Here is a 27,061-nt window from a genome sequence, read left to right as displayed (position 1 = left end):
GGGCGGGGCTTGGAAGGGAGGAGTCGCGCCAAGGGGGCGTGGCTAAAGGGAGGAGGCGGGGTTTAGAGGGCGTGGGCGGGGCTTGGAGGGAGGGGGCGGGGTTTTGGAGGGCAAAGGGGGCGGGGCTTGCCTCCGGGGGGGCGGGGCTGCAAGAGAAGAGAGGGAGGGGGCGGGGTGAGGGGCGGGGCCTCCTGCCCCACGGCGCCGCCCCTGCCCCACACCTACCGGCCGCCCGCGGCTCCGGGCAGCGGCTGCGGCGTCCTCGGCGCCACCGGGACCCTGCGGGGACAGGGGTCAGCCCCACGGCCGGCCCCATAGCGCGACCCACGGCCCCACGGCCGGACCCATAACCCCCGGCCGGACCCATTAACCCCGGCCGAACCTATAACCCACGGCCGGACCCATAGCGCGACCCACAGCCAGCCCCATAACCCACGGCTGGCGCGACCCCGGGGGAGAACAGCATGGCCCCACAGATCCCAGCCCCATAGATCCCAGCCCCATAGAACCCGGCCCCATGGATGGGCAGCCCCATAAGCTCCGGCCCCGTAAGTTCCAGTCCCATAGATCCCAGCCCCATAGATTCCAACCCCACAGATCCCAGCCCCACAAGTTCCAGCCCCACAAGTCCCGGACCCACAGATTCCAGCCCCTCAACTCCCACCCCATAGATCCCAGCCCCATAGATCCCAACCCCATAGATCACCAGCCCCATAGATTCCGGCCCCACAAGTCCCAGCCCCACAGCAATAGGGCCCTGGGGCCCCAGCCCCCCAAGTGGGCCCCATGGGCCCCCCAAGCAAGCGTCGCCCTCCCGCCCCACAAGCACACGGCGCCCCATGGCTCTGCCCCACAGATCCAGCTGCCCCATAGCCCAGGCTGCGCCCCCTAAGTGGGCTCAGCCCCACGGCTCTACCCCACAGACGCGCGGCGAGCGCCCCACAACTGCCACCAGCCACGGCCCCCACCCCACGGCTCTGCCCCCCAAGTGGCAAAGACCCAGGGGGGCAACATCCTGTGGGCCCCATAGATCCCTGCCCCATAGACCCGCGCCCCACAGATCCATGCCCTATAGATTCCTGCAGATACGCACCCCGTATCCGGGCGCCCCATAGATCCGCGCACCCCATAGCTGTGCGCCCCATAGATCTGCACCCTGTAGACCCAGGTGCCCCAGTGATCCACGCGCCCCATAGATCCCTGACCCCCCCCCAGACCCACACCCCATAGATCTCACTGTGCCCCATAGATCTGTGGCGCCCCACAGATCTGCACCCCATAGGCCTGTGCTGCCCCACAGATCCACGCACCCCCCAGACCCACGGTGCCCCATAGAGCTGCGTGCCCCACAGATCTCACCCCGTAGACCCACCCGCCCCATAGACCCAGCCACCCCACAGATCTACGTGCCCCATAGGTCTTCACCCCACAGATCCTCACCCCACAGATCTGCCCACCCCACAGCTCTATGCGTCTCATAGACCCTCTCACCCAATAGATCCCCACCCCATAGACCTCACCCCATAGATCCCCACCCCATAGATCCCCGCCCCATAGACCTTCACCCCATGTATCTCCTCACCCCATAGACCCCCACCCCACAGATCCTCACCCTATAGGTCTCACCCCATAGACCCTCGCCCCATAGATCCCCACCCCATAGATCCTCACCCCATAGATCCCCACTTGCCCCACAGATCCACTCACCCCACATCCCCTCCCACCCCCTTGCACCCCACATCGCCCCACACCTCCCCGTGCCCCACACATTGCCCCACACCGCCCCACATCGCCCCACACCTCACCTGGGCATGGGGGGGGGCGCTCCGTGGGGCAGGAAGGCGGCCGTCCGCCGTCCGTGGGGCTGGAGCTGCCGTGGGGCCGGGGGGGCCTCGCCGTGGGGCGCGCTATGGGGCGGGGGACACCCAGTTCCCCCAGTTCACCCCGCTGGCCCCGCTACTGGTGGCCGAGGCGGCCGCCCAGGCGTCCTGAGCCACCTCGCCCCAGGCGGCGGCGCCGTACTGGGAGGCGCCGGCTCCGTACTGGGCGGCGTCCACCCCGGCGTACTGGGAGGCGTCAGCGCCGGCCGCCACGGCGTACTGGGAGGCACTGGTGCCGTACTGGGAGGCGTCGCCGGCGCCGCCGGCCGCGGCCGCAGCCGCCGCCGCCGCGTACTGGGCGGCCGCCGCCGCCATGGCGCTGTACTGGGAGGCGCCGGTGCCGTACTGGGAGGCGCCGGAGCCGTACTGGGAGGCGCTGGAGCCGTACTGGGAGGCGGCGGCGCTGTACTGGGCGTACTGGTTTCCGCCGTACTGGGCGCCGTTGACGCCGTACTGGTAGTACTGAGCGGCGCCGCCCCCCCCGGCCCCCCCGTACTGGGCGTACTGGGCGTACTGGGCGTACTGGGCGCGGGCGGCGCTGGCGGGGGTGGCGGCGAAGGGGGAGGGGGCGCGGGGGGGCGCGGCGCTGGCCCCCCCCACCATGCGGTGGCAGCAGGGCGCCAGGCGCGCCCCCCCGCAGCCCAGGCGGTGCAGGCAGCCCCCCCCCAGGCGGGGGCAGCCCCCCCCGAGGCGGTGCAGGCACGGGGAGCCCCCCCCCGCCCCCGCCGCGCCCCCCCCGCCCAGCCGGGGGGAGCAGCAGCCGCCGCCCCCCCCCTGCAGGCGGTGCATGCAGCCGCCCCCCCCCGACGCCCCCAGCCCCAGGCGGCCGGCGGGGAAGCAGCCGCCCCCCCCCGCCCCGCTCGCGCCCCCCCCGCGGCACGGGGAGCCCCCCCCGGCGGCGCCCAGGAAGGGGGAGGCGGGGGAGCGCGGGAAGCAGCCCCCGGCCCCCCCCGAGCTGGCCCGCGCCCCCCCCGGGGTGGCCAGGAAGGGGGAGGCCGGGGAGCGGGCGAAGGCGCCGGCCCCCCCCCGGGCCGGGAGCAGGGGGAAGGGGCCGCGGGGGGAGCCCAGGGCCCCCCCCCGGGAGGGGGCGAGGGACAGGAGGGAGCCGGGGGGGGGCCGGGCGGGGGCGCGGGGGGGGCGGGAGGGGGCGAGGGACAGGAGGGAGCCCGGGGGGGGGCGGGCGGGGGAGGGGGCGGTGGGGGAGGGGCGGGGGGGGGCGAGGGACAGGAGGGAGCCGGGGGCGCGGGGGGCGGGGGTGGCGGCGGGGGGGGTGGCGGCGGGGGTCTGGGGGGGGTCGGAGGGGGCGGGGGTGGGGGTGGAGGGGGCGGAGGAGGGAGGGGGGGCGGCGGCGGGGGTCGGGGCGGGGGCCTGGGGGGGCGCGGAGCCCTCGGGGGGGGCCGCGGGGGGGTCGGAGAGGGGCGGGGGGGAGGCGGCGGGGGCGGGGGCGGGGGCGGGGGGGGCGGAGGAGGAGGAGGAGGAAGAGGAGGAGGAGGAGGAAGAGGAGGAAGAGGAGGAGGAGGAGGAGGACGAGGAGGAGGAGGAGGACGAGGAGGAGGAAGAAGAGGAGGAGGAGGAGGAGGAGGAGGAGGAAGAGGAGGAGGAGGAGGAGGAGGAAGAGCTGCGGGAGCGCCGCTTGCGGCGGGGGGCGCCGGGGGGGGCGGCGGGGGGGCGCCCCTCCCTGGTGGCGGCCGTCGGCGTCGGCGTCGAGCCCGGGGGGGCCGCGGGCACGGGGCCGGGCTCGGCCCCCGGAGCTGCCCCCGCGCCGGGGGGGGACCTGCGGGGACAGGGGGGGGCGGTGAGTGAGGGGGGGGCATGGGGGGGGCGTGGGGGGGGCGTGGGGTACGTTGGGGGGCACCCCTGGGGTCATGGGACAAGGTCAAGGGGCACCCTGGGGTCATGGGGGGCACCCTGGGGTCATGGGGGGGCACCCTGGGGTCACGGGGGGGCACCCTGGGGTCATAGGGGGCACCCTGGGGTCATGGGGGGCACCCTAAGGACATGGGGGGGCACCCTGGGGTCATGGGGGGGGCAGCTTGGGGACATGGGACATGGTTAATTGGGACCCTAAGGGTGTGGGGGGGGCACCCTGGGGTCATAGGGGGCACCCTGGGGTCATAGGGGGCGCCCTGGGGTCACGGGGGGGCACCCTAGGGATGGGGCACCCCAAGGACAAAGCCCCCTGGGGACACAAAATGGGGCTGGGGGAGCCCTTGGGGACATGGGGGGGCATCCAGGGGTCACGGGGGGCACCCTGGGGTCATCGGATGTGGTCAAGGGGCACCCTGGGGTCACGGGGGGACACCCTGAGGGCATGGGGGGACACCCCAGGGACACTGAAGGCACCCTGGGGACACCCTGGGGACATTGGGGACACCCCAGGGGACATGGGGGGCACCCTGGGAACCCCCCAAGGACATTGAGGACACCCCAGGGACACCAAAGGGACACCGGGGACACCCCAAGAACATTGGGAGACCCCCCAGGGACATTGGAGACCCCCCAAGGGACATCAGGGACCCCCCAGGGACACGGGGGACACCCCAGGGGACACCCCAGGGACCCCCTAGGGACATTGGGGCCCCCCAGGGGATATCAGTGACCCCCCAGGGACCCCCAAGGGACCCCCCAGGGACATTGGGGACCCCTCAGGGACATTGGCCCCCCCCGCGGTGCCCCCTCACTCACCCCATGGGGACGTCGGCGCCGGGTGGCGCGGGCGAGGGGGGCGCGGAGTCGGAGGAGCTGGAGCTGGAGTCCGAGTCCGAGGAGGAGGAGGAGGAGGAGGAGGAAGACGAGGACGAGGACGAGGAGGACGAGGACGAGGAGGAGGAGGAGGAGGAGGCGCGCCGCTTCTTCTTCTTCTTCTTCCCCGCCGCGGCCGCGGTGACGTCAGCGGTGACGTCAGCGGTGACGTCGGTGACCAGGACGGTGGCGGCGGCCTGGGCGGTGACGTCAGAGGGTGGTTTGGTGACGTCACAGGTCGGCGCGGTGACATCAGGGGTCGCCTTGGGGACGTCGGGGGTCGTCTGGGGGCCGGCAGTGGCCACGGTGGTGACGTCAGGGGTCACTTTGGTGACGTCAGCGTTGGGCTTGGTGACGTCAGGGGTCACGGCGGTGACAGCAGTCATGGCGGTGACATCAGCGTTGGGTTTGGTGACATCACTGGCCACTCTGGTGGCATCAGTGGTGGCTTTGGTGACGTCAGCAGTGGTTTTGGTGACATCAGCGGTGGGCTTGATGACGTCAACATTGGGTTTGATGTCAGCGTTGGACTTGATGACGTCAGCGTTGGGTTTGACGTCAGTCACTGCTTTGGTGACGTCAGCATTGGGTTTGGGGACGTCAACGGTGGGCTTGATGACGTCAGAGTTGGCTTTGATGACATCAACATTGGGTTTGGTGACGTCAGTGTTGGTTTTGATGACATCAGTGTTGGTTTTGATGACATCAGTGTTGGGTTTGGTGACGTCAGCATTTTGTTTGATGACGTCAATGTTTGGTTTGATGTCAACATTGGCTTTGATGATGTCAGCGTTGGGTTTGATGACGTCAGCGTTGGGTTTGATGACGTCACTGACTGCAGCAGGGGCCGTGGGCGGGGCTCTGGTGATGGCGGAAGTGGCCACAGGGCCAGGGGACGCCCGTGTGACGTCAGCAGCGGCCATCTTGGTGACGTCAGCAGCAGCCACGGGGGGCGCTCTGGGGACGGCGGCGGTGGCCACAGTGGGGGCGGGTGATGCAGTGGTGACGTCACCGGTTGCCATGGGTGACGTGCGGGTGACGTCAGCAGTGATGGCGGGTGACACGGGTGTGACGTCAGCAGTTGCCACGGGTGACGGCCGGGTGACGTCAGCACCAATGGCGGGTGCTGCTTTGGTGACGTCAGCGGTTGCCATGGGAGACGTGCGAGTGACGTCACCGGTTGCCATGGGGGACACCCGAGTGACGTCACCGGTTACCGGGGTAGATACACGAGTGACATCATTGGTTGCCATGGGAGACGCCCGAGTGACGTCATTGGTTGCCATGGGGGATACCCGAGTGACGTCACTGGTTACCGGGGTAGTGACCCGTGTGGCATCACCGGTTGCCATGGGAGACACCTTGGTGATGTCACTGGTTACTGGGGTAGATACCCGAGTGACGTCACTGGTTGCCATGGGAGACACCCGTGTGACGTCACTGGTTGCCGGGGTAGTCACCCGAGTGACGTCACTGGTTGCTACGGGAGATGCCCGAGTGATGTCAGCAGTTGCCAAGGGCGACGCCCGAGTGACGTCAGCGGTTGCCAAGGGCGACGGCCGGGTGACGTCAGCCCTCCAGGCCCCGCCCCCGCCCCCCTTGGGCCCCAGGGAGAGGGGGGAGGCGGCGACGGGGACGGGGGAGGCGGGGAGGGGCCGGGGGGTGGGGGGGGGCGGCCGCAGGGCGGAGGCGGCCACGGGGGACGAGGGCAGCCCCAGCAGCTTGGCGGCCGCCAGCGCCCGCGGCAGCCCCGGGGGGGCGGGGGGGGCGCCCCCAGCCTGGAGCCCCCCGGGGAGGGCTTGGGGGGGGGCGCCGAGGGCTTGGGGGGGGGCTTGGGGGGGTCAGGGGAGGGTCTGGGGGGGTCCGGGGAGGGTTTGGGGGGGTCCGCGAGCGGCTTGGGGGGGTCCGCGGGGGGTTTTGGGGTGGGTTTGGGGTCCGGGGAGGGTCGGGGGGGGTCGGCGAGGGGTCTGGGGGGGTCCCCGGGGGGTCTCGGGGGGGTCTTGGGGGGCGCCGGGGGGGTGACGGTGACCACGGGCATGGCCTTGGGGAGGGCGGGGGGGGCGGGCGCGGCGCGGGGCAGGGCGGGGGAGGCCGATTTGAGGAGGTTGGGGGGCGCTGCTGACGTCATCGCTGACGTCATCGCTGACGTCATCGGTGAGGTCATGGCGGTGGTGGTGGTGTCGCTGGGCGGGGCCTCGGCGGCCATCTTGGGGGCTGGCGGTGGCGTCACCGTCACCGGGGCCGGTTGGGGCTCGGCGGCCATCTTGGGGGCTGGCACCAGCGCCGGTTTGGTGTCGGCGGCCATCTTGGATGCCGGTTGGGCATCGGCGGCCATCTTGGGGGCTGGCAGCGGTGTCGGTTGGGCATCGGCGGCCATCTTGGATGCTGGCAGCGGTGTTGGTTGGGTGTCAGCGGCCATCTTGGGTGCTGGCGGCGGTGTCACCGGTGCCGGTTTGGTGTCGGCGGCCATCTTGGGTGCTGGCGGCGGCGTTGGTTTGGCTTCAGTTGCCATCTTGGGCACCGGTTGGGCATCAGCGGCCATCTTGGGTGCTGGCTGGGCGTCGGCAGCCATCTTGGGTGCTGGCGGCGGTGTCACCGGTGCCGGTTGGGTGTCGGCGGCCATCTTGGGTGCCGGTTGTGGTGTTGGTTTGGCGTCGGCGGCCATCTTGGGTGCTGGCGGCGGTGCCGGTTTGGCCTCGGCGGCCATCTTAGGTGCTGGCTGGGTGTCGGCAGCCATCTTGGGCGCGGGCGCGGCGCTCACCGGTGCCGGTTTGGTGTCGGCGGCCATCTTGGGAGCCGGTTTGGTGTCGGCGGCCATTTTTGGTGCTGGCGGCGGCGCCGGCTTCACCTCGGCGGCCATCTTGGGGGCTTCGGGTGCCGCTCTGGGGGTCACCGGTGTGGTGGGGGTCGCCGGTGCCGGGGGGGTCGCCGCGGTTTTGGCCTCGGGGGCCGGTTTCGCCGCCGGGGGGGTCGCCGGTGCAGGTGTTTGGGGGGCCGCGGAGCCCTGCGGGGGGGTCTCAGCCGGGGACGGGGACGGGGGGGCGGGTTTGGGGGCAGCCGGGGGGGGCTCGGTGGTGGTGGCGGCCTTGGGGGGGGTCAGCTGAGTGCCGGGGGGGGGCGGCGCCTCGCCGATGGGCACCCACTTGGGGCCGGCGGGGGGGGGCTTGGCGAGGTTGGGGGGGGGCTGGGGGGCGGCGGGGTGCAGCTCGGCGATGGGCACCCACTTGGGGCGGGCGGGGGGGGCCGGGGCGGGAGGAGGGGGGGGCGGCGGGGGCGGGGGGGGCTCGGCGCGGGGCGGGGGGGTGGGCGAGCGGCTGGGGGGGGTGGGCGAGCGGCGCCGGGGGGGGGTGGAGGAGCGGCGGCGGCGCCGGGGGGGGGTGCGGGAGCGGGAGGAGCCCCGGGCGCGTTTTTTGGGGCGGGGGGAGGAGAGGGAGCGGGAGCGGCGCCCCCCCCCGCGGCGGGGGGAGGAATCGGAGCGGGAGCGGCGCCCCCCCCCGCGGGCCCGGCGGCGGCGGTCGGGGGACGAGAGGGAGCGGGAGCGGCCCCGGCGCGAGGGGGGGGAGCGGGACCGGGAGCGGCCCCCCCCCCCGCGGCGGGAGGAGCGGGAGCGGCGGTGGCGGGAGGAGGACGAGGGGGGGGTGCGGGAGCGGCGGCGCGAGGAGCGGGAGCGGCGGCGGCGCGAGGGGGGGGTGCGGGAGCGGGAGCGCCCCCCCCCGCCTCCCCAGCGCCCCCGCGACCAGGCCCGGCCGCCGCGGGGGGAGCGCGAGCGGGAGCGGCCCCCCCCGTAGCCGCGGGGGGAGCGGGAGGAGCGGCGGCGGGGGGGGGGCGAGCGGGAGCGGGAGGAGGGCGTGGGGGGGGTGGGCTGCGGGGGGGGCGCCAGCCCGGGGGGGAGGCGGATGGGGCTGGAGGAGTTGGGGCGCCACAGGGGGGTGCGGGAGCGGGAGCGGCGGTGCCGGGGGGGGGTGCGGGAGCGGCGGCGGTGCCGGGGGGGGGTGCGGGAGCGGGAGCGGGGCCGGCGGGGGGCGGGGGTGCGGCGGGGGGGGGTGCGGGAGCGGGAGCGGCGGGGGCGGGAGCGGGAGGAGGAGGAGGAGGGCTTGGAGGAGGGGGGGGGCGCGGGGGGGGTGGGGGAGCGGCGGGGGGGGGCGGAGGAGGAGGAGGAGGGGGCGGGGCGGGGGGGGGACGGGGAGGGGCTGCGGGGGGGCGGGGGGGAGGAGGAGGAGGAGGGGGCGGGAGGGGGGGTGGGGGCGGGCTGGGGGGGGGGCGAGGCGGCGCGGGGGGGGTCGGCGGGCGCCGGGCTCACGGGCGGCGGCGGCTCGGGCTCCGCTGGCGGCTGCCGGGGGGGCGACGGCTGCGCCTGAGGGGGGGGGAATAATAAAAAAAATAAAGGGGGTGAGAGGGTGGGGGGGGGGTGGAGGGGTGAGGAGGGGCCCCCCCCTTGCTCCCCCTGTCCCCCTGCACCCCCCCGCGGCCCCCCCCCGGGGCTCACCTCCGGCTGCTGGGCGGGGGCCGGCTCCTGCGCCTCGGGGTGGCTGTCGGCGGCTGGCGGCGGGGGGGCCTTCGGGGCCGTGGCGCTGCGGGACCTGCGTGGGGGGGGGCGGTGAGGGGCCCGGGGGGGTGTTTTCGGTGTGGGGGGGGTGGGTTTGGCGGGGGGGGGGGCTCACCTGCTGCGCGAGGAGGCGGAGGAGGACGAGGAGGCGGCGGGCGAGGACGAGCGCTCCCGGCGGCTCTTCTGCGAGGCCGCCTCGCTGGGGGACCTGGGGGGGGAAAAGGGGTGAGGGGGGGGAAAAAAGGGGGTTTGGGGGGCTTTTTGGGGGGTTTCAGGGGGTTTTGGGGGTGTGGGGGGGTGCTCACCTCTTCCGCTTCTTCTCTTTGGACTTGTGTTTGGGCTTGGGGCTCGGAGAGCTGGGGGGGGAGGGGGTGTCATGGGGGGGAGCCCAAAAGTGGCTCAAAATGCGCCCAAAATTGCCTCAGACTGCCCCAAATTTTCCCCAAAGATCCTCAAAAGTCCCTCAATCCTTCCTCAAAAGTCCCCAAAATCCACAAAGTTCCTACAACCCCCCCCAAAGTTCCCCAAACCCACCTCAAATCCCCCAAAACCCACCTAAATCCCCCAAAACTCCCCCAAATTCCTTCAAAACCCCCCATAATTCCCTCAAACTACCCCAAATTTCCCCCAAACCCCCTCAAAAGGCCCCTAAAACCCACCTAAATTCCCTTAAACACCCAAAAATTCTCCAAAACTCCCCCATAATTCCTCCAAACCCCTGAATTCCTCCCAAACTCCCCCAAAACTCACATAATTACCCCAAAAACCCCAGAAACCCCCCATAACCCCCATAATTCCCCCAAAACCCCCAGAACCCCCCCCCCCCACGCCCCCACCCTCTTACCGATGCTTCCGCTTCTTGGCCTCCGATTCCGACCTGGGAGGGGGGGGGAGAAGCAAGAAATAAATTGAGGGGGGGGCCCAAAAAAAGGGGGCGGGGGGGCTCAGGCTGCCCCCACCCCACCCCATAGCCCCCCCAAGACCCCCCCAGGACCCCCCCCCACCCACCTGTGCTTCTTCTTCTTGGCCTTCTTGCGCTCCCCGGAGCGGCTCTCAGACCTGTGGGACACCCCCAGGAGTCAATCCAAGCTCCGATCCCCCCCCAACCCCAAAATCGCCTCGTTTCACCCCAAAATTCTGTTCCCAACCCCCCCACGCACCGCCCTCGGTCTTTCTTCTTCTTCTTCTTCTTCTGCTTGGGCGACGGCGAGGGGGAGCTGGACGACTCGCGCGCCGCCACCACCGGCGCCGCCACCGCGCTGGGGACGAGATCGGGGGGTCAAAAGGGGGCTCCGCGCCCCCCCACCCCCCCGAAAAAAGCACCCGGGGGTACCTGGGCGGCTGGGGGGGCTCCGGGGGGGCTTCCTTGGCCCGGCGGCTGGGGTCGAAGGAGCTGCCGTCCACGTAGCTGTCGCTGATGCCGAAGGCCGCCCGCAGCCGCTCGTTCTTCTTCTCGTTGGCCTCGGCCAGCTGGTGGGTCTCTGTCACCCTGGGGGGGGCACGGGGGGTGAGGAGGGGGTTTGGGGGGGGTCGGGGGGCTTAAAGGGGAGTTTGAGGGGTCTAAGGAGGGGTTTCAGGGGGGCTTTTGGGGTTTAAGGGGGGGTTGAGGGAGTTTTGGGGGGTCTAAAGGGGGTTTCAGGGGCTTAAGGGGGGGGTGAGGGGGGGCTTTGAGGGGTTTAAAGGGCGCTTTGGGGGGTTTAAGGGGGGGTTGAGGGGCTTTGAGGGGTTCACGGGGGGGTTTGGGGGGTTTTGGGGAAGCTTTGAGGGGTTTTGGAGGGTTTTAGGGGCTTAAGGGGGGGCTTTGAAGGGTTTTTGAGGGGTTTAAGCGGGGTTTTGGGGGGCTTTGGGGGGTGTAAGGAGGGGTTTGAGGGGTCTAAGTTTTTTTGGGGGGGGTTTTGAGGCAGGCTGAGGGGTTTAAGGAGGGCTTTGAGGGGTCTAAGGGAGGGGTTGAGGGGTTTATGGGGGGTTGAGGGGTTTTGGAGGGGTTTAAGGGGGGGTTGAGGGGTTTTGGAGGGGTTTAAGGGGGGTTTTAGAGGGGTTTTGGGGGCTTTTTGGGGTTTTAAGGGGGGTTTAAGGGGTTTATGGGGGGTCTAAGGTGGTTTTGAGGGGTCTGGGGGGGTTGAGGGGTTTAAGGGGCTCTTTTTGGGGGGTTTAAGGGCAGTTTTGAGGGGTTTGGGGGGCTTTTTGGGGGTTTAAGGGGTCTAAGGGAAGCGTTGAGGGGTTTAGGAGGGGTTTAAAGGGGGCTTTGAGGGGTTTAGGGGGGGTCTATGGGGTGGGGGCACTCACGTGGGCTTCTGGTCGGGCTGCTCGCCCTCCTTGCCCAGCGCCACGTCCTTCTCCAGCAGCATCATGCGGAAGGTGGCCACCTTCTCCTGGATCTCGCTCTCAGTGTACCTGCGGAGACCCCCGATGAAGCTCGGGCCCGGCTCGGGGGCGCCGTTCGGGCCGAAACCGCGGCGTTTCGGGGCTCACCCTTGCTCCTCCATGAGCTCGGAGAGCTCCAGGCATTTCAGCTCCACCTTGCGCTTGCGCTCGTGGTCCAGGATGTCGCGGTTGGGCTTCTTGGCCAGGCTGGCCTCCAGCTTGCGCAGCTCGTCCTCGGGCCGCCCGTCCGCGCGCTCCTTCTTGTGCCGCAGGGCCGAGAGGTTGCGCTGCACGTAGCCGTTGGTGCCGCTGCCCCGCGGCGTCGGCAGCCCTATCCCATTGTACATGGCGAGACCCCGCTGCAAGCCCTGCGGGGGGCCCGCCGTCAGCACCCCCCCTGCCCCCTCCTCCACCCGCCGTGGGACTCGGGGTTCACCCCTGGGACTTTGGGGTTCACCCCTGGGACTCGGGGTTCCCACCCCAGGACTCGGGGATCCCACCCCGGGACTCGGGGACCCCACCCCCTTCCCCCCCAGGACTTGGGGTACCCCCCCCAACAACCCTAGGATTCGGGGTTGCCCCTCCCAGGACTTGGGGTTCCCCCCCCAACAACCCCAGGACTCGGGGTACACCCCTGGGACTCGGGGCTCCCACCCCAGGATTTGGGGTTCCTCCCCCCACCCCCCCTCAAGGTGTTTAAAGCCCCCACCCCTATGGCCCAATGACCCCATGGCCCTTTTTGGGGGTCCCCGTGACCCCCACCCCATCGTAATGGGATCCCACAACCCCCCCCACCCACTATAATAGGACCCCATGACCCCCCGTCCCATTATAATGAGACCCCATGACCCCCCACAACGCCCCCCCAATTGTAATGGCACCCCACAACCCCCCCGCCCCATTATAATGAGACCCCACAACCCCCCCACCCACTATACTGGGACCCCACAGCCCCCCCACCCTTTAGGGTGAGCCCCCACCCCATTGCGCTGCACCCCCACAACCCCCCCACCCCATCGTGGGGGTCCCCGTAACCCCCCCACCACATAACCCCCCACCCCATATCCCCTCCTTACCCCATAACCCCCCCACCCCAAAATCCCCCCTCTCACCCCATAACCCCCCCCACACCCCCTAGACCCCATTTGCCCCCCCCAGACCCCAATTTGCCCCAACCCTCCCCAAAATCTCCTCCCCCCCCCTTTTTGCCTCAACCTGCTCACACCTCTCTGCATGCCCCTCCCCACAGCCATGCAGCTTTCCCCCCAAAATCCCCCTTTTTCCACTCAAAACGGCCCCAAACCCACGTGCCCCCCCCCCGGAGCCCCCTCTCCCCTCGCCACCAGCCCCAAACCCCGCTTTTTTGCCTCAGAAACCGCCCCAAACCCGTAATTTTTCCACTCAAAAGGCCCTGCACACTCCCATTTGCTCTCAACAAGTGCCCCCAACTCCACTTTTCCCTAAAGAAAGCAGAGAAAAAACCTTTTTCCTCTCAAAACCTGCACGCAAACCCCGCTTTTACCCCCAAAACCTGCCCCCAAACCCTGCGTTTCCTCTCACGAAGCGCCCCCAAACGTAAAAGCCCCTCAAAACCCCGCTTTTTCCCTAAAAACACCACACGAAAATTGCCTTTTTTTCCCCCCAAAGCACCCCAAAGTCCCATTTTCCCCACACAAAGCTGACTTTTTCCCTCAAACCCTCCTGGAAATCCCCAATTCCTCTCACATCTCTCCCCAAAAGCCCACATTTCTCCTCACAAAACACCCTGAAATTCACTTTTTCATAAAGGCTCTGCCCCAAAAATCCCTTTTTCCCCTCAAAACCTGCCCCTAAATCCCTTTTTCCCCCTCAGAAAATGCCCCCAAACCTCTTTCCAGTCAAAACCAGGCCCAAACCCCATTTTTCTCTTCACAATTTGTCCCCAAACACCCCAAAAGTCCCTTTACTTCCACAAACAGTCCCCACACCCTCACTTTCCTTCAAAAAAAGCATAAAAAGTGAAAACTTTTCCTCAGAACTCCCCCAAACCCCGCTTTTCCTTACCTAAATGACCCCAAATCTGCGGTTTTCCCCTCAGAAGAAGCCTTTACACCCCAATTCCCCCTCAAACACCACAAAATCCCATTCTTTCCCTGACTGAACCCAAATCCTCTTTCCCCTCGCAAAAAAAAATTAAAAAAATAAAACCAATTTCACCTTTTCCCTCACAAACCGCGCCCAAAATCCCTCTTTCCTGTCACAAAACACCCAAAACCACTTTTATCCCTTTTTTCCCCTAAAAATGACCCCCTTACCTCCTTTTTCCTCACAAAAAGTGTCCCTCAACTCCTTTCCCCACCAATTTCCCATTTTCCCTCAAAAAAGATCCTCCAAAATCCCGTTTTTTCCTCTCAAACAGCCCCAAAACCCCTTTTCCCTGAAGCGCCCCCAAAACCCCACTTTTCTCCTCAGAATTCCCCAAATCCCCCTTTTTCCGCCTCACAAAGTGCCTCCCAAACAACTTGTCACTAAAACATCCCTGGAAAAACGCTTGTTTTTCTGTGAAAAAATCCCAATAAGTGCATTTTTCCTGTCAGAAACGGATTAAAACCCCACACTTTCAGCCACCAAATCCCTTTCTTCAAACGAACACCAAAATCCCTTCTTTTTCCCCTAAATAACACCTACAGAACCCCCCAAAACTGCCCCCAAACCCCACTTTTCCTCACAAAACCTAAGCCCAAACCCTACTTTTACCTCAGGAACTGCCCCCAAACCCCACTTTTACCTCAGAAACTGCCCCCAAACCCCGCTTTTCCCCCTAAAACTTGTGCCCAAACCATTTATTCCCTCAGAAACTGCACCCAAAACCCACTTTTCCCAAAAATATTGCACCCAAATCCCACTTTTTCCTCACAAAACCTGCCTCCAAATCCCTTATCCCCTCAAAACCTGTCACAAACCCCACTTTTACCTCAAAAAAATGCCCCCCAACCCCACTTTTCCCCAAAACCTGCACCCAAAACCCATTTTTTCCCCTAATACCTGTGCCCAAGCCATTTATTCCCTCAGAAACTGCACACAAACCCCACTTTTTTCCTCAAAATCTGCACCTAAAACCCACTTTTCCCAAAAATATTGCACTCAAATCCCAGTTTTCCTCACAGAACCTCAGCCCAAACCCTCTTTTCCCCTCAAAACCTGCCCCAAACCCCACTTTTACCTCAAAAACTGCCTCCAAACCCCACTTTTCCCCACAAAAATGCCCCCAAACCCCACTTTTCTTTAATAATTTTCACCCAAATCCAATTTTTTCCTCACAAACTGCACCCTAAAATTCCCTTTTTCCTCACAATTTCTCCCCAAACCCCTATTTTCCTCAAAAACTGGCCCTCAGCTCCTTTTACCTGAAAAGAACCTAACGTCTTTACTCCCCCAAACCGCCCCAAACCCTATTTTCCCTCACAACTTTCACTTTTTCCCTCATAAACTGCCCCAAACCCCACTTTTTTCTTCATTATTCTCACTTTTTCTCCTGACAAAACGCCCTAAACCCCACGTTTTACCTCACAAATTTCACTTTTTCCCTCCCACCCTCATCCAAACTCTATTTTTCCCTCCTAAACCTCCCTAAACCTCACTTTTTCCCTCCTAAAACCCACTTTTTCCCTCATAAACCGCCCTAAACCCCACTTTTCCCGTCACAATTTTCACATTTCCCTCACAAATCGACCCAAAACCCCCTTTTTCCCTCACAAACCCCACCTTTTTCCCTTCTAAACCACCTCAAACCCCACTTTTTCCCTCACAACTTTCACTTTTCCTTCCCCAAACTCCGTTTTTTCTCCCTTGAAGTTCACTTTTTTCCTCACAAAACACCCTAAACCCCACTTTTTCCTTCACAATTCTCACTTTTTTCCCTCCCACCCTCCCCAAACCCCATTTTTTCCCTCCTAAACCTGTTTTTTCCCCTCCCAAACCCCTTTTTTTTCCTTCTAAACCCCCTCAAACCCCACTTTTTTCCTCACAACTTTCACTTTTTCCCTCCCAAATCCCGTTTTTCCTCTCCTAAATCCCATTTTTTCCTCACAAAACGCCCCAAGCCTCATTTTTCCCCTCTTAAAATTCACTTTTCCCCTCCCAACCCCCATTTTTCCCTCACAACCTTCACCTTTCCCCTCCCAAACCGCCTCCCAACCCCCACTCTCCCCGCCCACCTCCCCAAAATCCCCTTTTTTCCCCCCAAACCCCGCCGCCCCCCCCCCACAAACCTCTCTAGCGCGCTCTCTGCTCTCCCCTCCCCCCGGCGGGCCTTCCTCCCCCGTTCCTCTTCCTCTTTTCCCCCCCCCCCGCCCGTTCCAACGGCCGCCCCCGGCCGTTCCCTCGCCCCCCCCGCCCTTCCCCTCCCCTTCCCCTCCCGTTTTTCCCCCCCGTTGCCCCCCCCCCGGCTCTCACCGGCCTCCGGCTCCGCTTGCGCCGCTCACGGACCCCGCGCTCGAGGCTGCCCCGGACACGAGAAGCGAGGCGACGCCACGCGCCCCCCCTCCCCCTCCTCCCCTTCCGGCCCCCGACGTCAGCGCGCGCGCGCGCGGGGGGCGCCGGGAAGTGTAGTCCGCGCGCCCGCTGCCCCCCAGCAGTGGGGTGGCCCGCGGGACTACAACTCCCAGGGTGCACCGCGCGCGGCCGCCATCTTCTGCCTGCCGCGGCTAGTCCTGCGCGCGGGGGGTGATGGGAAGTGTAGTCCGCCACGCCGCCGCCCTCGCCCAAGGGGAGGCCCGCCCGGACTCCATTTCCCGACACCCCCCCGCGCCGCCCGCCATCTTGTGCACCGCCCGCGAGGCACGCCGGGACGGCGGCGGACTTTGCCCCCTCCCACCCCCACCCGGGCGGGCAGCCAATCGCCGTCGCCCCCCTCGGGGCCCCCACAACTCCTCGGGCGGCCAGCCAATGGCAGCGCGCCGCGGCTCCCCGCCAGCCAATCAGCGCCGGCCGCGCCTCAGGGCCCGGGCGCTGTTGCTAGGCAGAATAGCGGCTGGCCCACGGTGGCTTAGGGGGGGGAGCCCCAAATCCCGGGGGTCCTGGGGCGGGGCCCCCCCCCCATCGGGCCCCGACCCCCCCAAAAACCTCGGGGGGGTCCCCCGAAGCCCCCCCCTTATTTTGGGCGCCCCCCCCTCAAGAGGGACCCCCCTGGGCCCCCCCCAAATGCAGGGGCGGCGCCCAGGCCAATTTGGGGAGGGGGGGGCGCCCTAATTACCCCCCTAATTACCCCCCCACCCCCCAAATCTCATTAAGGGGGGGGTCCCGGCACCCTCCCAGCCCCTGGCAGCGGGGGGGTTAAGGCCGAGGCCCTGCCCCCCCCCCAAAAAACCTCCCCTAACGGGGCCTCCCCCCCACCCTTTTGGCTCCCCCCCCCCAAAAGGCCTCACTCCCCCCCCTCCCCCCCCCCCTTTTTGGCCCCCCCCTCCCCTCACACCCAAAGCCGGGGGGGGGCCGGGGGCCGCCGGCGGGGGCGCGAGGGACGGCGGCGCCATGGAGGTAACGGCCGCGGGCACCGGGCCCCCCCCCGGGGCCTTGGGACCCCCCCCAAAACCTTGAGACCCCCCCCAGGGCCCTGGGACCCCTCCCCAGAATATTGGGACCCCCCCCCCAGGGCTTTGGGACCCCCCCAAGAACCTTGGGACCCCCCCCCCATTATGTAAAGAACCCCCCCAGGGCTTTGGGAACCCCCTCAAGGGTCTTGGGACCCCCCCAACACCTTGGGACCCCCCCCCAGGACTTTGGGACCCCCCCCAATACCTTAGGACGCCCCCCCAAGGGCTTTGGGACCCCCCCCAGGTTCTTGGGACCCCCCCCAATACCTGAGACCCCCCCTCAATACCTTAGGACCCCTCCCCCAGGGCTTTGGGACCCCCCCCAGGGCCTTGGGACCCCCCCCAATATCTTAGGACCCCCCCCCATGGCCTTGAGACCCCCCCCAGGTTCTTGGGACCCCCCCCAGGGTCCTGTGGCCCCCCCCACCCCCCTTTTTCTCGTGCCCCCCCCCCAAAAAATGTCCCCCCCCCCCAGGGTCCAGTGGCGGCGGTGCTGGTGGTGCTGGCGGTGCTGGGGGGGGCGCCCGGGGGGGGGGCACAGCCCATCGCCCCCCAGGGTGAGTGGGGACGGGGACGGGACCCCCCCTGGGGACCCCCCCACCAAATTGGGGTGGGGTTTGGGGACATTTGGGGACATTTGGGGTCATTTGGGGACATTTTGGGGATATTTGGGGACATTTGGGGGGGGGATGGGGGGGGATGGGGGCGGGAGGGGGACATTTGGGGTCGGGGGGGTCCCCAAAATGGGGTCAGGGTGGGACCGGGGTTGGGGTCAGGTTTGGGGGTGGGATGGGGACAGGAGGGGACCCCAAAATGGGGGTGGGGGGGGACATTTGGGGACAGGAGGGGACCCCGGGCAGGGTCAGGGTGTCCTGGGGGTGTCCTGGGGGTGTTTTTGGGCCTTTTCGGGGTGTTCTGGGGCTGTTTTGGGGCTGTTTTTGGGGTGGTTTTGGGGTGTCCTGGGGGTGCTTTTGGGGGTGGTCTCGGGGTGTCCTGGGGGTGGTTTTGGGGCGTTCTGGGGCTGTTTTGGGGCTGTTTTTGGGGTGTTTTTTGGGGTGTCCTGGGGGTGTTCTGGGGCTGTTCTGGGGGGTGTCCTGGGGGTGGTCTTGGGGTGTCCCAGGGATGTTTTTGGGGGTGTCCTGGGGCTGTTTTTGGGGTGTCCTGGGGCTGTTTTTGGGGTGTATTTGGGGTGTTTTTGGGGGTGTCCTGGGGCTGTTTTTGGGGTGTCCTGGGGCTGTTTTTGGGGTGTATTTGGGGTGTTTTTGGGGGTGTCCTGGGGCTGTTTTTGGGGTGTCCTGGGGCTATTTTCGGCCTATTTTCGGGCTGTTTTTTGGGGGTCGTCCCATTGACCCCCCCCCCCCCGCGGTGTCAGCGGTGGCGGCTCCGCTGTGCGAGGCCGCGGCCCCCCGGGACTGCCAGGACGTGCACGAGGGGGGGGCGCAGGCGGACGGCGTCTACCTCATCTACCCCTCGGGGCCGGGGCTGCCCGTGCCCGTCTACTGCGACATGAGCACCGAGGGACACGTCTGGACGGTACCGGCCGGCCCCCAGCCCCCCCCGGGGGCCCCGAGCCCCCCAACCCCCCCCCCCGAGCCCCCTCCCCATGTGTCTGTCCCCCCCCCCCCCCCAGGTCTTCCAGAAGCGCTTCAACGGCTCCGTCAGCTTCTTCCGGGGCTGGAACGACTACCGCTTCGGCTTCGGGCGTGCCGACGGCGAGTACTGGCTCGGTGAGACCCCCCAGTAGCCACCAGTACCCCCCAGTAGCCACCGGTGCCCCCCAGTAGCCACCAGTACCCCCCTGTAGTCAACGGTACCTCCCAGTAGTCAATGGTGTCACCCAGTAGCCAACTGTGCCCCCAGTAGCCAACAGTGTCCTCCAGTAGCCAACGGTACCTCCCAGTATTCAATGATGTCCCCCAGTAGCCAATTGTGTCCCCCAGTAGCCAACGGTGTCCCCCAGTAGCCAAAGATGTCACCCAGTAGCCAACAGTGTCTCCCAATAGTCAACAATGTCACCCAGTAGCCAACGGTGCCCCCCAGTGGCCAACAGTGCCCCCCAGTGGCCAACGGTGCCTCCCAGTAGCCAACAGTGCCCCCCAGTGGCCAACGGTGCCCCCCATTAGCCAACGGTACCTCCCAGTAGCCAATGGTGCCCCCCAGTAGCTACCAGTGCCCCCCAGTAGCCAACGATTCCACCCAGTAGCCACCAGTGCCCCCCAGTAGCCACCAGTACCCCCCAGAACTCAACGATGTCCCCCAGTAACCACCAGTACCCCCCAGTAACCCCCCCAGCCCCGCACCCCATCCCCTCCCCACGCCCCCCACCCCCCTCCCACCCCCCTCCCCACCCCCCCAGCCCCCTCCCCTCCCCCTCACGCCCCTCCCCCCCCCCCAGGCCTGCAGACGCTGCACCTGCTGACGCTGCAGGGCCGCTACGAGCTGCGCGTGGAGCTGGAGGACTTCGAGAACAACACGGCCGCCGCCACCTACGGCACCTTCGCCCTCTCCCCCCACGCCATCAGCGCCGAGGAGGACGGCTACACCCTGCACGTGGGGCGCTTCGTCGACGGCGGGGCCGGTAGGGGGGCTGGGGGGGCTCGGGGAGGGGGTTTGGGATCAGGGGAGGGGGTGGAGAGGGGGTTTGGGGTCAATGGGGGCCATGGGAAGGGGATTTGGGGGCAATGGGGGCCATTGGGAGGGATCTTTGGGGCAATGGGGCCATGGAGAGGGGGCTTGGGGTCAGTGGGGGCCATGAGGAGGGTTCTTGGGGTCAACGTGGACCATTGGGAGGGGTCTTGGGGTCAACATGGGTCATTGGGAGGGGTCTTGGGGTCAATGGGGACCATTGGGAAGGGTCTTGGGGTCAACGTGAGCCATGGGGAGGGGTCTTGGGGTCAATGTGGGCCATTGGGAGGGATCGTTGGGTCAATGGTGCCACTGGGAAGAGTCTTGGGGTCAACACAAGCCATTGGGGAGGGTCTTGGGGTCAATGGGGTCATTGGGAGGGGTCTTGGGGTCAATGGTGCCACTGGGAAGAGTCTTGGGGTCAATGTAGACTATGGGAAGAGTCTTGGGGTCAACATGAGCCATTGGGAAGAGTCTTGGGGTCAATAGGGTCATTGGGAGGGGTCGCTGGGTCAATGGTGCCATTGGGAAGAGTCTTGGGGTCAACATGGGCTATGGGGACGGTCTTGGGGTCAATAAGGCCATTGGAAGGGATTGTTGGGTCAACGGTGCCATTGGGAAGAGTCTTGGGGTCAATGGGACCATGGGGAGGGGTCAATGGGTCAATGGGGCTATTGGGAAGGGTCTTGGGGTCAATGGGACCATGGGGAGGGGTCTTGGGGTCAATGGGGCCACTGGGAGGGGCCGTTGGGTCAACGGTGCCGTTGGGAAGAGTCTCGTGGTCAACGCAAGCCACGGGCCGCCATGGCCGCGCCCTACCCCACCACCCCCTCCCCTCTCCCCGTCTCGGCGCCGCCTTGACCCCGCGCCCCCCCACGACCCCCCCACGACCCCCCCATGACCCCGTGACCCCCCACGGCCCCCAGGCGACTCGCTGAGCTACCACCACGGGCAGAAGTTCTCCACGTTCGACCGCGACCAGGACCTGTACGTGCAGAACTGCGCGGCGCTGTCGTCGGGCGCGTGGTGGTTCAAGAGCTGCCACTTCTCCAACCTCAACGGCTTCTACCTGGGGGGCGCCCACCTCTCCTACGCCAACGGCATCAACTGGGCGCAGTGGAAGGGCTTCTACTACTCCCTGCGCAAGAGCCAGATGAAGATCCGGCGCCTCTGAGGCCCCGCCCCGCCGGGCACGCCCCGCCCCCGCCCCCCGGACACGCCCCCGCCCCGCCCCTCCCGCTCTGCAGCCAATAAAAGCGCATGCGTCACGAGACGGCTCCGGTGGTTGTGTGGCACGATAGCCCCGTGGCCCCACGTCCCGGTATCGCGATAGCCCCCTATCCTGATAGCCCAGTGTCACGATATCCCAACATCCCGATATTCCAGTATCCCAGTATCCCCATATCGCAATAGCCCCATATCCTGATAGCCCAATGTCACAATATCCCAATATCCCCATGGCCTGGTATCCCGTTACCCCAATATCCTGATATCCCCATGTCCCCAAATCCCGATATCCCAATATTCCAATATCCCAATATCCTGATATCCCCACATCCCAATATCCCAATGTCCCGATATTCCGATATTTCATCATCCCAATATCGCCATATCCTGATATCCCAACATCCTGATATTCTAGTATCCCACTATCCCCATATCCCGATATCCCCCTATCCTAATATCCCGATATCCCGGTACCCCAATATTCCCGTGTCCCCATGTCCCGATACCCCAATATCGCGACATCCCGACACCCCCCTACCTCGATATCCCCCTATCCTGACACCCCCTCGTCCCTATATCCCCCTATCGCGATATCTCAAAGCCCCGCCCCCTCTATCGCGATATCTCGCCCCAAATCCCGCCCCTCCCCCCCCACGATGAGCTCAGCCCTGGCCCCGGGCCCGATCCCGCCGGGTCCCGGCATGCACCGGGGCGGGGGGGGGAGTGGGGGGGGCAGAGCCCTCCCAGTATCCCCCAGTACCCTCCCAGTGCCCCCCCATCCCTCCCAGTATCTCCCAGTCCCCCCCAGAGTGCCCCTCAATCCTCCCCAGTTCCTCCCAGTCCCCTCCCAGTTCCCTCCAGTATTTCCCAGCCCTCCCAGTACCCCCCCAATCTCTCCCAATCCCCTCCCAGTATCCCCAGTCCTCTTCTAGTCCCCTCCAGTACCCCTCCAATCCCTCCCAGTACCCCCCCAGTTTCCCCCAGTCCCCCCCAGTCCCTCCCAGTGCCCTCTAGTCCCTCCCAGTTCCCTCCAGTCCCCCCCAATCCCTCCCAGTACCCTCCCAGTGTCCCCCAGTCCCTCCCAGTATCCTTCCAGTTCCCCCCAGTGCCCTCCAGTCCCTTCCAGTACCTCCCCAGTTCCCCCCAGTGTTCCCCAGTCCCTCCCAGTACCCTCCCAGTTCCCTCCCAGTTCTCTCCCAGTCCCATCCCAGTACCATCCCAGTTCCCCCCAGTCCCTCCAATCCCTCCCAGTACCCCCCAATCCTTCCCAGTCCCTCCCAGTACCACCCCAGTCCCCCCCAGTACCCTCCCAGTTCCCTCCCAGTACCCTCCCAGTGCCCCCCAGTCCCTCCCAGTATCCTCCCAGTATATCCCAGTACCCTCCCAGTCCCATCCCAGTTCCCCCCAGTCCCCCCAATCCCTCCCAGTACCCCCCAGTACCCTCCCAGTTCCCCCAGTATCCTCCCAGTGCCCCCCAGTATCCTCCCAGTATCTCCCAGTACCATCCCAGTTCCCCCCACTCTCACCCCCCACACCCCCCCCTCGCCCCCCACCCCCCAGACCCCACCCACGCCAGGCCCCGCCCCCTGCCCCCAAGCCCCGCCCCCCGCCCCGCCCCCTCCCCTCCCTCCCCGCCGCCGCCGCCGCTGCCGCCCCGCTCCCGGCCCCGCCGCCCCCCCCCGCCCCCGCCCCCGCCCCCGCCCCGGCCGTGGGGCCCCCCCCGCACCCCAAAGGGAGACGCCCAGGTACGGGGGGGGGGCGGGGGGGCATGGGGGGGATGGGGGGGGGCTATAGGGGATGGGGAGGTATGGGGGATATGGGGGAGGGAATGGGGGGTATAGGGGATGGGGGGGTATGGGGGGGGCTATAGGGGATCTATAGGGGATGGGGGCTATAAGGGATATGGGGGGGTATAGGGGGATATAGGGGGATATAGGGGGATATAGGGGATATGGGGGATATAGGGGATGGGGGGGCTATAGGGGATATAGGGGATATGGGGGGGTATAGGGGATGGGGGTTATAGGGGGATATAGGGGATCTATAGGGGATGGGGGATATGGGGGGGTATGGGGAGATATAGGGGATGGAGGGGTATAAGGGATATAGGGAATATGGGGGGGCTATAGGGGATGGGGGGTGTAGGGGGATATGGGGGGGTATAGGGGCTATGGGGGGGAATGGGGGCTATAGGGGATCTACAGGGGATGGGGGCTATAGGGGATGGAGGGGTATGGGGGGGCTATAGGGGCTATAGGGGCTATAGGGGATGGGGGCCATATAGGGGCTATGGGGGGGAATAGGGTATATGGGGGGGCTATAGGGGATGGGGGCTATAGGGGATAGAAGGCTCTAGGGAATGGGAGGGTATGGGGGGGGCTATAGGGGATCTACAGGGGGCTGTAGGGGCTGGGGGGGGCTATAGGGGGGCTATAGGGGGCTGGGGGGGGCTATAGGGGGCTATAGGGGCTGGTTGGAGCTGTGGGCGGGGGGGCGGGGTGTGTATGGGGGGGCTATAGGGAGGTGGGGGGGCTATGGGGGCTATGGGGGCTATGGGGGGTTTTGGGACCCCCCCTCACCCCCCCCCGTTGCCCCCAGCCCTGAACCATGGCGGAGACCCCCGGGACGCCGCAGACGCCCCCCCCGGCCCCACGGCTGCCCCCCAGGACCCCCCGGACCCCCCCAAGGACCCCCCCAAGAGCCCCCAGGACCCCCCCCAGGGACCCCCCCGGCCCCACGGCTGCCCCCCAGGACCTCCAGGCCCCCCCGAGGACCCCCAGGACCCCCCCAAAGACCCCCCCAGCCCCACGGCTGACCCCCAAGACCCCCCCAAGGACCCCCCCAAGGACCCCCCCAGCCCCACAGCCACCCCCCAGGACCCCCAGGAGCCCCCTAAGAGCCCCCCCAGCCCCACGGCTGCCCCCCAGGAACCCCCCCAGGACCCCCCCAGCCCCACCCCCACCCCCCAAGCCCCTAAGCCCCCCCCCAGCCCCCCCGTTTCCCCTAAGACCCCCCCCAGCCCTAAACCCCCCCTAAGACCCCCCCTGGTCCCCTCCCTACCCCTGCCCCCCCCCTCAGCCCCACACCTACCCCTAAGCCCCCCCCCACCCCCCCCACCTCCCCCCCCGCCCCCCCCAGCCCCCAAACCGCCCCTAACCCCCCCCCAGCCCCCCCGTTTCCCCCCACCCCCCCCCTCTAAAATCCCCCCCCAGCCCCACCCCCACCCCCCAGCCCCCCCCGGCCCCAAGACCCCCCCCAAGACCCCCCCCAAGACCCCCCCCGGCCCCGCCACCCCCCCCCAAGAGCCCCCCCCCCCCCCGCCGTGACCGTGGCCGTGGGGGAGGGGGAGCCCCCCCAGGAGAACGGGGTGGGGGGGGGGGCGGCAGGAGGAGGGGGGGGCAGCCCCGGGGGGGGCGGGGGGGGGCCGGGGGGGGGCCAAGCCCCCCAGCTACGTGCTCCTGGCCGCCCTCGCCTGCTTCTGCCCCATTTGGCCCATCAACATCGTCGCCTTCGTCTACGCCCTCATGGTGAGGGGGGGCCGGGGGGGCGGAATTTGGGGAGGGGGGGGGCCCGGGGGGGGAGTTGGGGGGTGGGGGAGGGGTTGGGGGGGATAAGGGGGGGGTGAGGGGGGTTATGGGGGGGTGAGGGGGGAGGGAGGGGGGTTATGGGGGGTGGGGGGGGGTTATGGGGAGTGGGGGGGGGGCCGGGGGGGTCGAAAGTTGGGGAGGGGGCATCGGGGGGGGGGGCTATGGGGCACTTATGGGGCGCTGTGGGTCTGGGTGTGGGGCTCTATGGGGCTCTATGGGTCCCTTATGGGGCGGGGGGGGGCAGTATGGGACACAATGGGGCTCTATGGGTCCTATGGGCACAATGGGGCACAATGGGGTCCTATGGGTCCCTATGTATCCCTGGGGGTCCCAATGGGTCCCTGGGGGTCCCTGGGGGTCCCTGGGGGTCCCTATGGGTCCCTGGGGGTCCCCTGGGTCCCTTACGGGCCCGTTTTGGGGCCAGTCCCGGCACAGCCTGCAGCAGGGGTCCCTTATGGGGTGGGGGGGCTCTATGGGTCCCCATGGGTCCCTATGGGTCTCTATGGGTCCCTGTGGGTCCCTGTGGGTCCCATGGGTCCCCTGGGTCCCTATGGGTCACTTATGGGGCGCTATGGGTCCGTTTTGGGGCCAGTCCCGGCACAGCCTGCAGCAGGGGGACGCGGACGGCGCGCGGCGCTTGGGGCGCGTGGCCAAGCTGCTGGCGGGGGTGGCCCTGGCGGGGGGGCCCTGCTCATCGCCGCCTCCTGCGCCATCAACTTCGGCCGTGAGTGCCCCCAATCCCCCGGTTTTTCCCCAAAAGTCCTCCTTGCCGCTCCCTGAAGCCTCTTCCTGCCCCAAATCCCATTTTTATTACCCTAAATCCCCTCTCTGACCCCCAAATCCCCCCTTAATTCCCCCAAATACCCCTTTCTTACCCCAAATCCCCCATTTCTAATCCCCAAATCCCCCTTTTCTTCCCCAAACCCCTCCTTTCCACCCCCTGAAGTCTCTTCCTGCCCCAAATCCCCATTTCTTACCCCAAATCCCTCCATTCTTCCCCCAATCCCTTTTCTTCCCTCCCAAATCCCTCACTTTTTCCCCAAATCCCCTTTTCTTCTCTCAAAATCCCCTTAATCCCCCATAATCTTCCCTTTCTTTCCCCAAATCCCCCTTTCTCTCCCCAAAATCCCCCTTTTCTTCCCCCAAATCCCTTTTTTTTCTCTAAATCCCCTTTTTTCTCTAAATCCATTTTTCCCTAAAATCCCCATTTTTATCCCCCCAAAAATCCCATTACTTCCCCAAACCCTCATTTTTTCCCCCAAACCCCCCTTTTTCCCCAAATCCCCTTATTTTCCCCCAAACTAACACCCCTTTTTCCCCCCCCCAGTGTTCCAGTGAGGACCCCCCCGGACCCCCCGGACCCATTTGGGGGTCGCCTCCTGCCCCCCCCACGTCCATCCCGGGGGGGGGGGCGCCGCCTGCCTGCCCCCCCCCCACGTCCGTCCGTCCGTCCGTCCCGGGGGGGGGTCACCGCCTGCCTGCCCCCCCCCCCTCCCCCCCGGTGTCCGTCTGTCCGCCCGGACCCCCCCCCTGTTTGCAGCCCCCCCCCAGCACGCGCGGGGCCCCCCCATTGCGGGGCTGGGCTGTGGGGGGGGGCCGGGGGGGGGCCGTGTTTGTATCGGCGCATGAAATAAAGGCTGCCTGCATGGATGGGACCCCCCCGGAATGGAGACCCCCCCCAAAAAAGAGGGGACCCCCCCCCATGGGGACACCCCCCAAAAAGGGGACAGCCCCCATGGGACCCCCCCCATGGGAACTCCCCCCCCAGAGCCCCCAACCCCTTTGACCCCCCCCATTGCCCCCCTATAAATGGGGACCCCCCAATTGGGACCCCCCCCCATTAAATGGGGACCCCCCCATTGCCCCCCCCCCAATTCCCAAGACCCCCCCCGACCCCCTCCATTGCCCTCCCCAACACCCAAGACCCCCCCCCATTAAATTGGGACCCCCCCCATTGCCCCCCCCAAATAACTCCCCCCCAATCCCCCCCCCAAAAAAACCCAACACATAAATCTCAGCTCACATCCACATTTATTAAGCCGGGGGGGGGGCAATTAATTAATTAATCAATTAATTAACGCCCCCATCCATTAATTAACGCCGGGGGGGGGGGTTGGGGTGTGGGGGGGTTTGGGGGGGTCTCAGTCGCTGCGGGGGCGCCCCCCCCCCCCGTCCATGGCCGCCAGGCGCCGCGCGGCCCCCCCCAGCTGCAGGAGGTTGAGCCCCCCCTTGAGCAGCGCGGGGGGGGCACAGAGCCACAGCAGCACCCGGAACAGCCCCGGGCCGCCCGGCACCACTGCAAACCAGTACAGACCAGTAAGGACCAGTACGGACCAGTATGAGCCAGTACAAACCAGGAAGGACCAGGAGGGGGCACCAGGTGGGGCTGGGGGCCGGGGGTGGGCCCCCCAGCACCTCCCAGTGCCCTCCCAGTACCTCCCAGTACTCCCCCAGTTCGCCCCAGTGTCTTCCAGTGCCCCCCCAGTAACTCCAGTATCACCCCAGTACCTCCCAGTTCCC

At 66.9% G+C, this 27,061-nt stretch overlaps 2 protein-coding genes and 1 long non-coding RNA gene across 3 annotated transcripts; 2 read left to right on the top strand and 1 right to left on the bottom strand.

The window, feature by feature from the left end:
- Positions 1–166: 166 nt before the first annotated feature.
- On the bottom strand, positions 167–16,068 carry SRRM2 (serine/arginine repetitive matrix 2). Its single transcript, XM_084502291.1, has 16 exons — positions 15,967–16,068; positions 11,641–11,900; positions 11,455–11,562; positions 10,502–10,657; positions 10,329–10,427; positions 10,177–10,227; positions 10,013–10,045; positions 9,474–9,524; positions 9,284–9,376; positions 9,109–9,202; positions 7,816–8,976; positions 6,646–7,764; positions 4,566–6,343; positions 1,806–3,654; positions 1,094–1,156; positions 167–279 (listed from the first exon to the last, which is right to left on the bottom strand). Exons 2-14 carry the CDS (start codon positions 11,877–11,879, stop codon positions 1,908–1,910), a joined length of 6,729 nt encoding a protein of 2,242 aa, XP_084358417.1. The 5' UTR covers positions 11,880–11,900; positions 15,967–16,068; the 3' UTR covers positions 167–279; positions 1,094–1,156; positions 1,806–1,907.
- Positions 16,069–16,949: 881 nt separating this feature from the next.
- LOC311426103 (microfibril-associated glycoprotein 4-like) lies at positions 16,950–20,995 on the top strand. The gene is made up of 6 exons (XM_084502274.1): positions 16,950–17,046; positions 17,578–17,659; positions 18,475–18,635; positions 18,733–18,829; positions 19,498–19,680; positions 20,654–20,995. The coding sequence occupies exons 1-6, from the start codon at positions 17,041–17,043 to the stop codon at positions 20,899–20,901; spliced, it is 777 nt and encodes a 258-aa protein (XP_084358400.1). The 5' UTR covers positions 16,950–17,040; the 3' UTR covers positions 20,902–20,995.
- Positions 20,996–24,253: 3,258 nt separating this feature from the next.
- On the top strand, positions 24,254–26,191 carry LOC311426104. Its single transcript, XR_014686600.1, has 3 exons — positions 24,254–24,481; positions 25,134–25,265; positions 25,869–26,191. It is a non-coding gene; the product is annotated as an uncharacterized lncRNA (long non-coding RNA).
- The last annotated feature ends 870 nt before the right edge of the window (positions 26,192–27,061 follow it).

Source organism: Aythya ferina (genome assembly GCF_964211825.1).
Source record: "Aythya ferina genome assembly, chromosome: 37".
NCBI classification, from domain to species: Eukaryota; Metazoa; Chordata; class Aves; order Anseriformes; family Anatidae; genus Aythya; species Aythya ferina.
The sequence above is the reverse complement of the archived record's forward strand: the minus strand, read 5'-3'. Positions and strand labels throughout refer to the sequence as shown.

What these genes read in the sequence shown, in the direction of transcription:
- SRRM2 (XM_084502291.1), bottom strand. Translation starts at nt 11,879, where the DNA reads ATGTACAATGGGATAGGGCTGCCGACGCCGCGGGGCAGCGGCACCAAC. An exon ending in GAGCTCATGGAGGAGCAAGG is followed by an intron (nt 11,563 to 11,640) that starts GTGAGCCCCGAA and finishes GGGTCTCCGCAG; the next exon opens with GTACACTGAGAGCGAGATCC. An exon ending in TCCGCCTCCTCGCGCAGCAG is followed by an intron (nt 9,203 to 9,283) that starts GTGAGCCCCCCC and finishes CCCCCCACGCAG; the next exon opens with GTCCCGCAGCGCCACGGCCC.
- LOC311426103 (XM_084502274.1), top strand. An exon ending in CGACGGCGAGTACTGGCTCG is followed by an intron (nt 18,830 to 19,497) that starts GTGAGACCCCCC and finishes CCCCCCCCCCAG; the next exon opens with GCCTGCAGACGCTGCACCTG. An exon ending in CTTCGTCGACGGCGGGGCCG is followed by an intron (nt 19,681 to 20,653) that starts GTAGGGGGGCTG and finishes CACGGCCCCCAG; the next exon opens with GCGACTCGCTGAGCTACCAC.